Source organism: Amblyraja radiata, chromosome 25, assembly GCF_010909765.2.
Source record: "Amblyraja radiata isolate CabotCenter1 chromosome 25, sAmbRad1.1.pri, whole genome shotgun sequence".
NCBI lineage: Eukaryota > Metazoa > Chordata > Chondrichthyes > Rajiformes > Rajidae > Amblyraja > Amblyraja radiata.
Window position 1 is genome coordinate 31,019,483 of NC_045980.1, and position 16,064 is coordinate 31,035,546.

A 16,064-nucleotide genomic window follows, 5' to 3' on the forward strand; every position below is an offset into this window, starting at 1 on the left:
TACTTTTTGAATTCGTTACATCAAATTTCACAAAGCTGTGGACTCAGTTTTAGTGGCTAGATCATGATTAATACTTACCAATCCTTTTATGAACTTCCCAAATGTTTCGGGGGAAGTGGGAAGACATTAAAACATAAATTAGTTTTATTTATCACCAACTTTCTTTTGGGATGGAGTCTTCTATCCATCACTAATGCACTTGAAATATACAAGAAGTGGCAGAATTATGAGTGATGTGGATGAACAAAGGGGTTTTAGAGTCGTAAAATCATTGAGATACAGCATGGAAACAGGCCCTTCAGCCCAATTTGTCCATGCCAATCAAGATGTCCCATCGAATCTAGTCTGATTTGCCAACATTTGTCTCATATCCTCTAAACCTTTCCCATCCATGTATCTGTCCCAAGTGTCTTTTAAGAGTTGTTATTGTACCTGTCTCAACTACCTCCTCTGGCAGCTAATTCCATCCCCCGAGTGCAAAAATACCTCTCACATTCCTATTAAATCTTTCCCCTTTTACCTTAAACCTATGACCCCAAGTTCTTGATTCGCATATCCTGAGTAAAATACTGTGTGCATTCACGCAGGGTATTCACCTCATGATTTTATACACTTTGTAGCAAGGGAAAAATAAAAAAGTTTCAGGATTTGGTTTCAGCAAGAAAGGATGAATGATGACATGTCTATGCAAGGATGATGAGCACCTTAGAAAATAAGCTGAAATTCTTTATGTGCTCATACCGTAGTGTCTACCTGCTACCTTTCTGATATTGGATTGATGATATGGATGGTATACAAGGCGGACGGTGCAAATATTTTGAGAAGAGTGTATGTTTAGTTACATAAAATGATGGAAACATTTAACAGGTCTTGCAGCACCTATGAAAAAAGAGTTAACATTTCAGGTCAAAGGCGATCTATCAGAATTGCAAAATAGAGAAAAACAAGTTAGTTGCAGGAAAGATAGGAGGGAGAGATGTGAAGGACAAAGGCAAAATGTGTCAAAGGGCAAAGCCAAATTTGCCATCTTCAATCGGAAATATTAACTCTTTCCAAAGATACTGTCCGACTTGTTGCGTGTTTTATTTTTGATTGCCAACAATAATGCTATTGGATAGTGGATGTATTATATTGGGAATTCTCTTTGCCTGGTACTATTAACATCAGCTCACAAACACTTGACACATTGACATGAGTTACTTCACCCTCTGAAGACTTGCAGATGCAATTAAGTATCCTGCAATCATCCTCACATCTAACCTTATAAAGAAAGAAAAATTATTGAAGCAGCAGCTGAATGTAGATGGAATGACAACAGGACCTCGAGGAACACCTTTCGCTGAGGCTGGGAAGACTTGTCCCATTGCTTTTCAAATGCTCAGACCTACCACACATGCCATCCCGAAAGTTCTTGCTCACAATCCATTTAGCTAATAATATACATGGCAGGGAAGTATCTATATTGAGAATAGGGAATCTTTTCCAACAGGGGATAGCAATGACCAGGAATGGGTAAAAAAATAAAAATAGGAAGGGAAAGAGGGTACATTCAATTAAATTACCAAGCAACATTACACAAAACTAAAATATTCTCCAGTTATTACGGAGCTTGCATGAAATGCGAGATAGAAACATACATAGAAACATAGAAATTAGGTGCAGGAGTAGGCCATTTGGCCCTTCGAGCCTGCACCGCCATTCAATATGATCATGGCTGATCATCCAACTCAGTATCCCGTACCTGCCTTCTCTCCATACCCTCTGATCCCCTTAGCCACAAGGGCCACATCTAACTCCCTCTTAAATATAGCCAATGAACTGGCCTCGACTACCCTCTGCGGCAGGGAGTTCCAGAGATTCACCACTCTCTGTGTGAAAAAAGTTCTTCTCATCTCTCAGTCTCATCTTACTGCCCCGCCCCTTTATTCTTAAACTGTGACCCATGGTTCTGAACGCCCCCAACATCGGGAACATTTTTCCTGCAGTTACAGTAAGTGAAAATCTAGTAGGCAAACAGGATGCTTTCTCCAACCACCCCCATTTGAAGTCCACTACCTTCCACCGTTTCTACCCAGTGCTTGAGATACACCAGTCCCATTGTAAACTTTCCATGATGTACCAATGTCAATGTTTGCTCCGATAAGGTCAAATCAGAAAACTAAAAGAAACAGGCACAAATGTGTAAAATCGCAAATGCAGATGTAATTCTTAGAAATTAGTTATATCTGCACATTGTTTAACTTTAACACAATCAACTTAATACTATGGACCAACCTCTTTGATCAAACTTGCCACATAGAGGGCCGTTAGTGGGGTCTGCTCTGCCAGCTTCATCACCACCACATTTCCAGTTGCCAAGGCTGGTCCCAGTTTCCAGGACTGCATTGCCAATGGAAAATTCCACTGAAAAGAAAGATTGGAATTTTTTTTAAAGTCACAAATGTTAATAATTATTACATTTCAAATGAAGCAGGTCAATTCTATTACTTTGAGGGCTATTGATAAATGAACTACTAATGTCATTAACAACATGCAAACAATACCTTAATTAAGGGAAACTAGAAATCATGCATCTTCAGCTATTCAGACTACTACAATAGCTAACATGCTTCTCAGTTTTTAAAACAAGGCAATTATAATGTTTGGTTAGAATACAAGTGTGTTTAAAGTAGTAACTATTTAAACAGTAAAGATACAAACTAAACATTTTTTCTTAATAAGATGTCTTCACAAACATGCAAAAACGATATTCAGGATACAGTGTGAATCGTGAATCGAATAATTTCACTTTTTTAAATTAAAAAAAAAAATTTGTGAGAAGTACAACAATGTGGTACCACAGTACCCTGATAATTTCACTTTTAATGGAGATAAATATTTCTTCACTTTCTTTCAAATTTGTTCCCATTGTTCACTCACCGGGATGATTTGACCACACACGCCAACTGGTTCATGACGTGTATAGCAGAAATAGTCTCCATCAATGGGAATAGTTTTGCCATGGTATTTATCAGCCCAGCCTGCATAGTACCTATTTAAAAAAAATCAGAAGCGATTAAAAAATCTTTTATTACTTTGCCATTATACTTTGACAAAGTTGTGCAGTGTGCATTTATAGAGATCTCCAATAAAGAGAAACCTCATACAAAAACAAATGTAATACAAAAACAATGGTGGAAGTTCTTAGCTGGACAGGCAGCATCCGTGTGAGTGACTTCTCAAAAATCAGACAAACAACAGAATAGGTTCTAAGCCAAAAGAAACTTGGGAATTTAAAAAAAATGTAAAAGGGATTTTATTCCATTAAAAAGTGGCTGGGAGATCGGAGCTGCATTTAGTATTAAATGGGAACAGTAGAGAAATGATCTCAGACTGTTGAACCACATGTTGGAATAAAAAAATCTACAAGGTAGACACAAAATGCTGGTGTAACTCAACGGGTGAGGCAGCATCTCTGGAGAGAAGAAATGGACGACATTTCGGGTCGAGACCCTTCTTCAGACTGAAAAAAAATCTACAATATGCCCAACCGAACTACGAGATGCTGTTTCCCAAACTTACCTTTGAGCAACACCGGATTAGCATCGGAGGCCGAAGATACAAAAAGGTTAGAGCAGAATTGGGATGGGGAATAGAAGTGACAGATGATCGGATGGTCAAATTCATACTTGTGGACCACACTGACGCATTCTGAAAATGGAACAGCTAAAGTTGAGAAGCTAACTGCAGAGAAGAGAAATATAATATAATTATGGATAATGTTGTTGTATTGTCCGATATAGAATATTTCATTAGAAGCTGAGAGAGATAAAGTGCAGGCAAGGTAGCAGTGGGAGTCGGTGGACATAATGTGGATATAGACCACGTGAAGTTGATAGAACAAAGTGGAAATTAATAATAATATCTTTTTATTGTCATTGCACATATGTGCAACGAGATTTGGTATTAAATGGGAACAGTGGAGAAATGAGGCATGTTGATAGTAAATTGCATCCATACAGTCATTAAATTCTGGCAAATAAGATGAGAGAGGGGACCAAAGTAGGACTGGAATAATGATCCATGAATCCCATACAAAAAAAAAACCCAGACTCCGCTGGGATTCATTTGGGTATCATTTTGCTGAGCGGAAACGAGTGAACTTAATATTGAAATAAAACACAAAACATGTTGGAATAACTCTGCAGGTCACTGATCCACTAAATTACCCCTGCACTTTTTTTGTCCATTTTTCATAAACTCGTATCTGCAGTTCCTTGTGCTTACATTCTCAATGTTGAAGTTGTTCAATGCAAAAACTGGGTGAAATTTGGAACCTTCCAGAGCAATCCGTGCATGGTTGAAATTCAGGGCGTTGAACCACTTAGCAACATTTACTTGGACCAGATGCAGCTCAGATGCCAAGCTAAGGTTAGGGATGCAAGAGGGTGGGCACAGTGGCACAAGGGGCAGCACAGCAAGGGTGCGGTGGTAGAGTTGCTGCCTGACAGTGCCAGAGACGTGGGTTCGATCCTGACTAAGGGTGCTAACAGTACGGAGTTTTACGTTCTCTCTGTTACCGCTTGGGTTTTCATCGCTTTCCTCCCACACTCCAGACATACAGGTTTGTAGGTTAATTGACTTTGGTAAAAATTAAAAATTGTCCCTAGTGTGCTAGTAATCGCTGGTCAGCACAGACTCAATAAAGTTGACCGATATTCAAATTCTGGTCATCATTCAGTTCTCCAACCTACACTTTCCTTGGTTTTCTATATCGACTCATCAATTTCTGTAGCAAGCCCTGTTAAAACAACCAACACAGACTTTGGTTGGAATCTGGAATTCGCTGCCGAGAGTATTCTCTCCCTCAATATCGGCAAGGCAAAGGATATTGTCATGAACTTCAGCAAGTGCAGCAGTACACACACCATTGCTTACACTGATGGTGCGAAAGTAGAGATGGCTGAAAGCCTCACATTCCTAGGCATGTGTATCTCAGTAATTTGTCCTGGACCAGCCACATTGAAGCTATGGCCAGGAAAGTACGTCAACGCCTCTGCTTCCTTAGTTCTTGGTTTGGTTTCTTGGTCCTCCAAAATATTCCAAATGGAATACTTAGAAAGTTCAGCATGTGTAGGAAAGATGCTGATTTAAATTGAAGGTAGACACAACCCGAAATGTCACCCATTCCTTCCCTCCAGAGATGCTGCCTGACCCGCTGAGTTACTCCAGCATTTTGTGTCTACCTCGGAAGTTCAGCATATCCCTAACAACCCTCACCAACTTCTGCATAAAAGCATTTTATCAGGATGCATCACAACCTTTTTTGGGAACTGCTCTATCCAAAAAAGACTGCAAGAAATTGCAGAGAATTGTGGATGTAGCCCAGACCATCACGCAAACAAACCTCCCTTCCATCTACACATCATGCAGCCTCGGCAAGGCCACCAGTATAACCAAGGACCAGTCTCACATTGGTCACTCCCTCTTCCATCAGGCAAGAGGTACAGAAGTCTGATATGCGTACGTCCAGATTCAGGGACAGTTTTTTCCCAGCTCTTTTCATACAACTGAACAGTCCTTTCATTAGCTACAGTCCAGTCCTGAATTCCCATCTATTGGAGAGCTTTGAACCATCTTTAATCAGATCATATCCTGCACTAAATGTTGTACCCTTTGTTTTTTATCTGTGTACTGTGGATGACTTGATTGTATTCATATAAAGTCTTTTGTTTGACTGGATTGGATGTAAACAAAATATTTTCATGTACCTTGGTAATAAACTAAATATCTGTAATTCTTCCTTTTGCATTATATATGGAGAATATTATTTTTATATGCACAGGAAAACCTCTCACAAAAGGAAAAAATAGAAATGAAATGTAGCGCACATACCTGATGCATTTAATAACCAAATCTAGGTCTACCATATAGGCAATGTGGTATGGTTTTCCATTGTCCAATGTCTCCAATGACTGAAAAATAAAATCCAGAATGGAAATAATATTAACAATTATTTTTTTTATATCAGATCAGGTTAGAACTGCCCTTTCTGGCATTAGCTCCTACTGATCCTCAAATTTCTACCATGCATAGTCTTTCAACTAAAATACCAAAAAGCACCACAGTATCAACAAAATGCCCGTCACCTCATGGTATGTATCAAGGGGTGGGAGATCGCAACCGTCACGTGGTCCGCACTGTTTCAACGAATGCAATCAACCTGGCGTGCACAATGAAATAAGATCAAATAGAACAAGTTGTCCTACAACTTTAGGCTGTGCACGCCTAGGAAAAAGTATGTATCAACATTGTGGAACACTTAACTTAAAGGCATCTCAGCAGGTTTACATGTTTATCTTCATATTTCCATACATGTTTATGTTCATATTTCCATACCTTTACTTCTGAAACTGCAATTTATTCAAATTGCTGCCCCAGATATCACTCAACAGAAGTTGAATATCAGGTTTTAGTTGCATGTCATTAACATCCAGCAATCATATCTGTCAGCTTCTCTGATTCTCTGATGGCCAAATATCCAGCCGCCAAATTCAAATGTCCTATATCCTAACTCAAAATCAAGTTTAATTGCCACCATACTTCTGGTTACAGATCTACTGTGGATTAAGCTTCAAATCATGCAAAGGGCTTGAATTTTAAAATTCTCATCCTTCTTTGTAAATTCTTTCATAGCCTTAAAACCTGTCTCTCTGACCAAGCTTCACTAAACTTTCCTAATGTGGTTCAGAGTCAAAACATTTTAGCGAACATTTCTGCCCAAAACATTTCACCAAGCGCAATATTGTTGAACGATTCAGACTGGTGCCAGAGTCACAACTGTTTTAACTCCATTCACGATTGAGTATTTTACAGACATTAACAAGAGGATTTAATTCCTTATGTTTTAGAAATTTGGAAGATTATGTCTGGACATGCAAGAACTCACTGAAGAATCTAATATCAGTCTGAAGAAGGGTCTCAACCCGAAACGTCACCTATTCCTGCTTCACTCGCTGAGTTTCTCCAGCATTTTTATCTACCACTGCACAATCTAATGTCATTTGATGTACAAATCTTAATGAATTAATCCACCTTCAATTTGTTAAATGTGGTAACACAACTTTTGGCAAACGACTATGCATTTACATTATCAGCAATTTACATTTGGTTTCCGAATTACAGTTTTGTTACTTGAGAAGAGCATTTTTGCATTAATAAAGGACTAGCAAGTGGTAGGAATGTGTTCATGAGAGGTAGTTGCCAGCGTAGATACATTGACAGGGAAACTATGCAAATACAATTGATTAATTTAGGTCATGGCACCACAGACACGGCCAGCTTTTGCTACCCATCCATACCATCGTTCAAAAGATTGTGGAAAGTTGTCTTCCTAAAGCTCCTTCGTGGGAGTCTGCGGACTTACCATCGCGGAGCTCGCGATCCCTTTGCTTGGGGTCGACCTCGGAGCTCCAACCGTGGATGCTTGTGGACTTAACATCATGGAGCCCGCGATCTCTGGTTAGAGACCAACTTCGGGAAATCTACGCCGTGGGATATACGACCGCCCCTACGCGGGAGTTTCGATCGCCCTGACGAGGTGGCTTCGACCGCCCGACGTAGGAGAATAAAGAGGAAGAAGTTTGGACTTTTTACCTTCCATCACAGTAAGGAACCTGGGGAATCTGCTGTGGTGGATGTTTATGTTAACTTTTATGTTGTTGTGTGTCTTGTTGCTTTTTCCCCATTTGGCTGTATGGTAATTCGCATATCACTGTACCTTAATTGGTACGTGTGACAATAAAAGACCTTTGAAACCTTTGAAGTGCTGGTGTTTCCATACTCCTGCTGCCATGGTAGAGGTTTGGAAGTGTTGTAGGGAGCAGCTAAGGCTGGTAAAAGCAGAAGATTTAATAGATAGTATAGAATGCAAACGCATTATGTCAGTTGTGGATTGTCCTATATGGCATTGAGTTTATTAAGTGTTTGTGGAGTTGTTCTGTCTGTGTGGAGCCAGCACATGATCGTGCACGTTTGCACTGGTTGCTCTGGTTTAGACAATAGACAAGAGGTGCAGGAGTAGGCCATTCGGACCTTCGAGCCAGCACCGCCATTCAATGTGATCATGGCTGATCATCCCCAATCAGTACCCCGTTCCTGCCTTCTCCCCATATCCCCTGACTCCGTTCCTACCACATTCCTAAAGTAAATAAAAGGTTCCTGCAATTTTTCCCTTGGTGTAAGACAGTGACAGAAGAATCAGAAGTTGAACTGATCTGCATGTGATTGATAGAATTGAATTGATAGAATGTATTTGCCACAACCAGGGTCGGTGGTATTTGGGTTGTCAGCAGCGGTACAATAATAAAGAACACACAACCACAATAAAAATGTAACACAAACATCCACCACAGCATTCATCACTGTGGTGGAAGGCACAGAACTTGGCCAGTCCTCCTCCATTTTCCCCCGTGGTCGGGACCTCCACCCTCCGCAGCCGTTGCTGCGGGCGTCCAGATGGTAAGGGACAAAGTCAAAGTAAGTCCAGGATCGGCTCTTCCCCACCGGAGACCGCGGCTTCAGGTTGGTGTAGGCCGCAGGCCGGCGGTCGAAGATTTAAGGTTCCCGCCGCGCCGCAGCCAGAAGCACCGCAGACCGCAGGGCCGATGGTCGAAGCTCCCCTCCAGGGGTGATGGTAAGTCCATGCCGCACCCGCGGTAGAAGTTGGCCGCGGGCCGGCCGTGATGGCTTCTTCTTCCCCCGGGTCCCCCACGAGGGATCCCGGGCTGCGGACGCCGCGCCATCTGGAGCTCTGCAGACCGCGGCTTCAGGCTGCCGGCTGCCGCGGGCCAGCGAAACCAGCGATACAGGGCCTCAAGGAAATAAGGAGGGGAATCGTTCTGCAGTGTATCAACGTGTAATCCAACGAGCCATATGGCATATTTGTGTTGTAACGTAATGATGCAAAACAAACAGAAAATGCTGGAAGCACTTGGCAATTCAGTGGGGGGAGGGGAATCAAAGTCAATGTTTCACAATAAGGGCTTTTCATCAGAACTAGAAAACCATGGTTATAGAAAGGGAGAGGATTAAAGAAAACAGGGAATATCTGAGAGAGGATAAGGGCTACAGTTGCCAACCTAAATTTCCAAAGTTGACAGGGCCGTCAGCTGCAGCATTTTTTTATTTCTGTACTTTTGCCCTCAACTCTTCTCCTCCCAGCTAGAACAGTAATTGCGTTTCCTCTTGTTTTCTCCTTCCTCTCATGGTGGCGCAGCGGTAGAGTTGCTGCCTTACATCGAATGCAGTGCTGGAGACCGATTACGGGTGCTGTCTGTACGTTCTCCCCGTGACCTGCGTGGATTTTCTCCGAGATCTTCGGTTCCCTCCCACATTCCAAAGACGTCCAGGTTTGTAGGTTAATTGGCTTGGTAAATGTAAATAAATTGTCCCGAGTGGTGTAGGATAGTGTTAATGTGCGGGGATCGCTGGTCGGCACGGACCCGGTGGGCCGAAGGGCCTGTTTCCTTGCTGTATCTTTAAAACTAAAACTAAATAAAACTAAAACATCCACAATCAACTGCTGATCATTCCTAATTTCCACTACTTTCAACAGGATTCCACCAACACATCTACCCCTCCCAGTACTTTGAAGGGGCTGATCCCCTTACCTGCTCCATTGTTCACATCTCCATCTCCACTCATCACATCCCTTCTCATGGTACTTGCCCAGGAAACCACGAGTATCTCTTCCCTTCTCAGCAACCTGGCTGAGGCAATCAAGAGGATGGATGTGGGCAGGATGGTAGATGTTGTCAACGTGGCCAGTACCATTTGCCCACATCCTTCTAAACCTTTCTTACCTGTCTTTAGATCTAAATATAAAACAACTCGATATGTGGCATGGTGGTGCAGCGGTAGAGTTGCTGCTTTACAGCGCTAGAGACCTGGGTTCAATCCTGACTACGGGCGCTGTCTGTATGGAGTTTGTATGTTCATCCCTTGACCTCCGGGAGCACCGGTTTCCTCACACACTCCAAAGATGTACGTACAGGTTCGTAGGCTAATGGGCTTAGTAAAATTGTAAATTGTCCCTAGTGTGTGTAGGATAGCGTTAATGTACGAGGATCGCTGGTCGATGTGGTCTCGCTGGGCCGAAGGGCTTGTTTTTGCACTCTATGTCTAAACTAAACTAAAAAACTCACAAACCACACCTACTCTTACAGTACATTGGGTGATAATAATACATCAAGGAAACCAGGTAAAGCAAAGAAAGTTTATGCACCCCAAGTTACTTTAAATTCATATGAAGTGTTTTGACAATGTTTTTTGAACATATTATGGCAGAAAGGAAACTGAATAGCTCAAGAAAATGACAAGTTTCAATGCAAACACCAACCGCTAAGTATGCTTTGTCACGCTCAATGAGGTCAGCAAGGCGGTTTAAAAGTAACCCTCTTGCTGATGCATCTGTTAATCGCCAAGGTGATCCAAGTTTAAATGCATCTTTTGCGGCCTTCACCGCCTTCTCCACGTCAGCCTGCAGATAAATCAAAAGCAGATTGCAATAGGTGAGCACAGGACAGGACTGCATCAGACAGTTCACAGACACACGCGCTATTGTACACCACTGTTAATTATGTCCTTGCCACTTGTAAACCACTTTTATTGTCGTCAAGATGGTCCAGAGAAACATAGTCCAGAAGAGAAAGAGATCATTCAGCGCACCTTACCTGTGGGGACATTAAGAAATAGCTATTCCCTGTGTCTTTGCAAATGTTCCTCACCAATCCTTTATTAATATTGCTTCTAATACCAACTTACAGAGTGCATTCTAGATGATATCCAGCTGTATAGTTTCCACCTAGCCAAACCTCACAACTCCCCTGGATCTTTCACTTAATTGTTTAATCCATGTCTTCTGGTTACCAATCCTTCAGTCTCAAGCAACAGTTGGTACTGTATTCACTCTATCAACTATGAATATTTCAAATTTACCTTTTACTTCCTTTGCACTAACAAAATAAAAATCTCCAATCCTTCCACAAGACAATTTATTTTCTGATGTCATTCCAGTTAATCATCTTTGCATCTTCTTAAAGGCCTTGAAATTTTTTTTTTTTTTTAAATGGGACCTTGAATCAGCACAATACCGCAGCTGGTGACCAATTAAAAGATGTAGCAGGGCTTCCTTGCATTTGTCCTTTTTGCTTTAGAGTTTCAAGGGATGTTAACATAATTGATTTTAAATGGGGTTCAAATTTGAAAACCAGCTTTCAAAAAGAGTGTAGGAAGGAACTGCAGATGCTGGTTTTCACCAAAGATAGACACAAAATGCTAGAGTAACCCAGCGGGACAGGCAGCATTTTTGGATAGAAGAAATGGGTAATGTTTCGGGTCGAGATTGTTCTTCAGACTGAAGAAGGGTCGCTACCCGAAACGTCATCCATTCCTTCCCACCATAGATGCTGGTTGTTCCTCTGAGTTACTCCAGCTTTTTTTTTGTCTATCTTCGGTTTAAACCAGCATCTACAGTTCCTTCCTACACCTTCTCAAGTCAATTAGGAATGGACAATTAGATGCTGGCTCAGCCTGCAAAGACCACATCCCTTGAATGAATAAAAAGATTCTTCTTTTATACAAAATCTTTAATATAGATTGTAAATAGTTGAAGCCGTAACACTTCCTTGTGGCACGTTACATGACTTAAAATGACTGCACTCTAGCAGTTTTACTTTTCCTGCTCCATAATCAAATGTAACAAAGTCCTGCCGAGATTGTGCAGGGCCACGGAGTAGTCTGTGCAGTTTTCGTCTCATCCCTGAAGGATGCAATGGTGTTGGAATTAGTGATGTGCAGGGTTACTATAGGGAGTTGTCAAATGAAGAATAATTGAGGTAGGATTGAGGCAGAGCTGCCAACTCTCACACATAGAGCATGAGAATCACGCATTTTGCCCAATTCTCACGCTCTCACGCTGATCACAAATTTCTCACGCTCTGTCATGAGAAATTCTGTGATCAACGAGAATTCCAAAACTAATATCAACTGCTGGTGTGCGCGTCTGTTGACAAGACAGCAGCATTCTTATTTTCTGTTATTCTAACTTGACCGAACCGTCACACACCTCCAAAGCATGTCCCCATGCAAATTTACATTGAAAGACACGGACCGGACCGTGGAACCGGGGGGGCCCCACTTTTTTGGCTAGACATGTTTCAATGCCTCCGGCTTTGGACGAGGTGCTACTGTGCTCTGAACAACCTGGTCGTGAGTGTTGGAGACCCCTGGCGGAGGGAGGGAGGGAAGCAGAAGCAGTGGCGGCGGCAGATGCGGACGGGGAGCAGGGGCTGGCGAGTGTTTGACGGGCTGGCGAGTTGCTCGCTGCAGCTTCGGCCATGGAGCAGCCTCAGTGCAAGAGTCCCGGGCCATCAGAAATGCAAGAGGCCATCAGGAATGCTTATTTGTGTTTCATGTAAAATTACTGTTACAATTTAAGACATTTGAAGCATTTTCTCTTGAAGATAGACATAAAATGCTGGAGTAGCCCAGGCAGCATTTCTGGAGAGAACGAATGGGTGACGTTTTGGTCTAAGACTCTTCTTCAGACTAGAGTCAGTGGAAAGGCTTATGGTTGCAGCATTCCACGGTGAACAATCAGTTTTTTCACAAATCTCCACAATTTCTTCAAATAATTCAACATGAAAGGGACATGTAAGAAGCATTCAGTTTAACTGTCAGGACTTGGGTTTATAAGCAATATCAAATCTAAGGAAACAAATTACCTTATCTCCTTCAGCAACTTGACAGATGATTTCCCCTGTGGTAGGATTGATGGTGGGGAATGTTTTCTTACTGACAGCGTCATGCCATTCATTATTAATAAAAATCTGCAACAGGAAAGAAAGGTGGCTATCGTTTGTTGAGCATGGGATATACAATAACAGCAGCACAAAACTCAGAAGTGATTCTATAATTTGTCTTTTCTGTCTCCAGTGCATCTTGTACAACATGAGGAATCAATTTGTCATTGGGTTCTGTACTCAAATATGAAAGGTCAACAACATACATCCTGTGAATATACCTGTCTCTAATATCCTGCTAAAAATGTTCAAACATTACCTGTGAGAAGCAAGCACATAAAAAGGGTGCTATAGATGTTTATGATTTGTTAATAGCTCAATTATATTAGAAAATTAAAGCTAGACAAAAAATGCTGGAGAAACTCAGCGGGTGAGGCAGCATCTATGGAGAGAAGGAATAGGTGACGTTTCGGGTCGAGACCCTTCTTCAGACAGATTTCGGGGGGGGGGGCGGGAAATAGAAAGGAAGAGGCGGAGACAATAGGCTGGTGGGAGAGCTGGGAAAGGGGAGGGGAAAGAGGGAGAAAGCAAGAAAACCACTTTTACTTTTTTTTTGGTATACTTGTACTTGTCCATTTGGGGCACCTATCCGCGAAACAGTTTACAATAATGCTTCAAAACCAAGCAGACCCCACAGCTTTTTAGTGTATTTTGGCATATTTGGTTTATTGCTGAAAGAGATAAAATTAATGTTAAAAGGCCTGATAAAAATGTTCTTTTACTGCAATAACGGAGTTCCAACCAAACATGTTTATATGGAGGTGACAGGTTTGGAATCATCTTCATATCCATCTGGCTACATTATACAAACTTCAAGGTAGAAAACAAATTATTCCAGCAAGATTCAAAAAAAGAACACAATCTCAGATAATCATTCATTTAAAAACTTCTTTTTGACTCTTGAACCAGGAGCAAACACAAAAAAATCAATGATTTAGAATTCAGTTGAGGAAAAAAGTCCCGGCTCAGCAAGTTGCAAAGTTCAAATTCTCTATTCTAACAGACTCAGTAATTTAGTATATTCAAGATGAAATGCATTTATATGTTTGGATAACAAGATCTTGCCGAGACCAAAATTAGATCTAAATATAACCAAATTGCAAGACAGCTGTTTGTGCCTGAGCCTGTCTGTAGAAATGTGTACATTTATAAATTCATCACATCACACAGCTTGGAAATAGGGCCTTTCATACAACCTACCCATTGGCAACTAAAATGGCTAAGACCCCATGTATCCGCATTTGGCCTTATCCTTCTGAACCTTTCCCAGCCATATACCTGTGCAAATGTTTTTAAACATTGTAATTGCAGCTGCTTCTACCACCACCTCTGGTAGTTCATGCCGTAAGCTCACCGTTCTCTGCTTGAAAAAAAATACCCTTAAGATCCTCTTGAAACCTCTTCCTCCCACCGTAAACTTATGACCTCTAGTTTTACACTCCTCTATCATGGGAAATAGACTATAACAATCTACCTTATCTTTGCCCCATATGATTTTTATATACCTCTAAAAGGTCACCCCTCAGCTCCCTTCACTCCAGAAAAATCTGCCCCAGTCTATCCAATCCCTCATTATAACTCAAGCACTCAAATCCAGACAACATCCGTGTGAATATTTTCTGCATTTTCTCTAGCTTAATCACATCCTTTCTAAACTACGGCGACCAGAACTGTACATAATACTCCCAAGTACAGACTAACCAATGATTTGTACAACTGTAACATGACATCCCAAATTATGTAATCAATGCCGCAGCTGATGAAGGAAGCCATATGCCTTCTTCACCACCCTAATTGCCCGTGTTGCCACTTTAGGTGAACTATGTACTTATACCACTAGATCTCTTTGTTCAACTTCTCTCCCAAGTGCTCTACCATGCATTGTGTTATGTTCTGGGCTCATTTAACTTTCCTACTTGTCCAAGTTAAATTCTATTGGCCATTCTGTTGCTCACTTTCCCAATTGAACAATCTGATGTTGTAAACCTAGCCAACCTTCTTCACTGTCCAATATAGCACCATTTTCCAGCCTCCTATGGACCATATCAATGGACTGGCTAAAGTCCATGTAGACAACTTCTACTCCCTGCACTCATGAATCCTCTTGGTAATCTCTTTAAAAAAAGTCTAAATTTATTGAAACATGATTCCCTATGCACAAAGCCACGATGAATATTCATTTTTTATCTTTGGTCTTTGTTCTAACCATCTGTCTATCAAAACATCCCCTTGCTTATACAACTTAAAGTCTGAAGAAGGGTCTCGACCCAAAACGCCACCCATTCCTTCTCTGCTGCCTGTCCCGCTGAGTTACTCCAGCTTTTTGTGTCTATCTTCGGTTTAAACCAGCATCTGCAGTTCCTTCTTACACATTATTATTACCTGCCATACTTTAGCCTGCCTCTCCTCTTTTCCAGCTTTATTCTCCATCACTCCTACAATCAGCCTGAAGAAGGGTCTCAATCCGAAATGTCACCAATCCATGTTCTCCAGAGATGCTTCGTGACCTGCTAAGTTACTCCAGCACTTTGTGTCCTTTTATGTATCAACTAGCATCTGCAGTTGTTTGTTTCTACATCCCTAATCAGTCCTTGCATTCTCAGAATTAGAACACGCATTATTTGTGTTTTTCTTGATTCCTTTGGCATCTAAAAAGTTTCAGAAGTAATAAATCTGGCTGTAATTTTTTTTAAATCGCCCATGGTTCTCAAGTGGGTTTTTACATACAAAATGAAAACGCATCTGAAGAAAAATTTACAGCCAGATTTATCACTTCTGAGACTTTTTAAGATACCAAAGGAATCAAGAAAAAACACAAATAATGCCTTACTGTTGATGAAATGCAGTGAGCAAACGCGATAATTCCCAATATTTTCAATTCCGATATCTGCACAGCCAATGTTCACCAAGGACTTTAGCTGCTGTTGTCACTTCAGCTCTCGCTTCTCTTCATTTCGCTTCACTTTTGTAATTCTGAAGTTGGGTACATGTCTCTCACACTTACCCCGACGTCCACTATTTTTTTCAGCCCAAAAATTCTACATTTTGGCGGTTTTTAAACAGGTAGGAAAGTACGCGTTTCTTGCATTAATAACATATACCGGAAGTTACGGATGGATGTCCTCCAGATGGACTGAGCGGCTCCGTGCGTCAAGCCCTATGACCCAGTGACCTGACGTGCTATAGACGGTGGTGTGGCGAGATAAAGAACAATGAATGAAA

General features: G+C 41.4%; 1 protein-coding gene across 1 annotated transcript in view; it reads right to left on the reverse strand.

Annotated features, from left to right (window-relative positions):
* Nucleotides 1–16,064, reverse strand: part of aldh2 (aldehyde dehydrogenase 2 family member) — a 29,008-nt gene that overhangs the window by 12,332 nt on the left and 612 nt on the right. The window contains exons 2-6 of the mRNA XM_033043716.1: nucleotides 12,765–12,869; nucleotides 10,379–10,519; nucleotides 5,875–5,954; nucleotides 2,920–3,031; nucleotides 2,275–2,403 (exon numbers count right to left, since the gene is read on the reverse strand). Coding sequence (XP_032899607.1) covers nucleotides 2,275–2,403; nucleotides 2,920–3,031; nucleotides 5,875–5,954; nucleotides 10,379–10,519; nucleotides 12,765–12,869 — 567 coding nt within the window. The remainder of the gene's footprint in view (nucleotides 1–2,274; nucleotides 2,404–2,919; nucleotides 3,032–5,874; nucleotides 5,955–10,378; nucleotides 10,520–12,764; nucleotides 12,870–16,064) is intronic.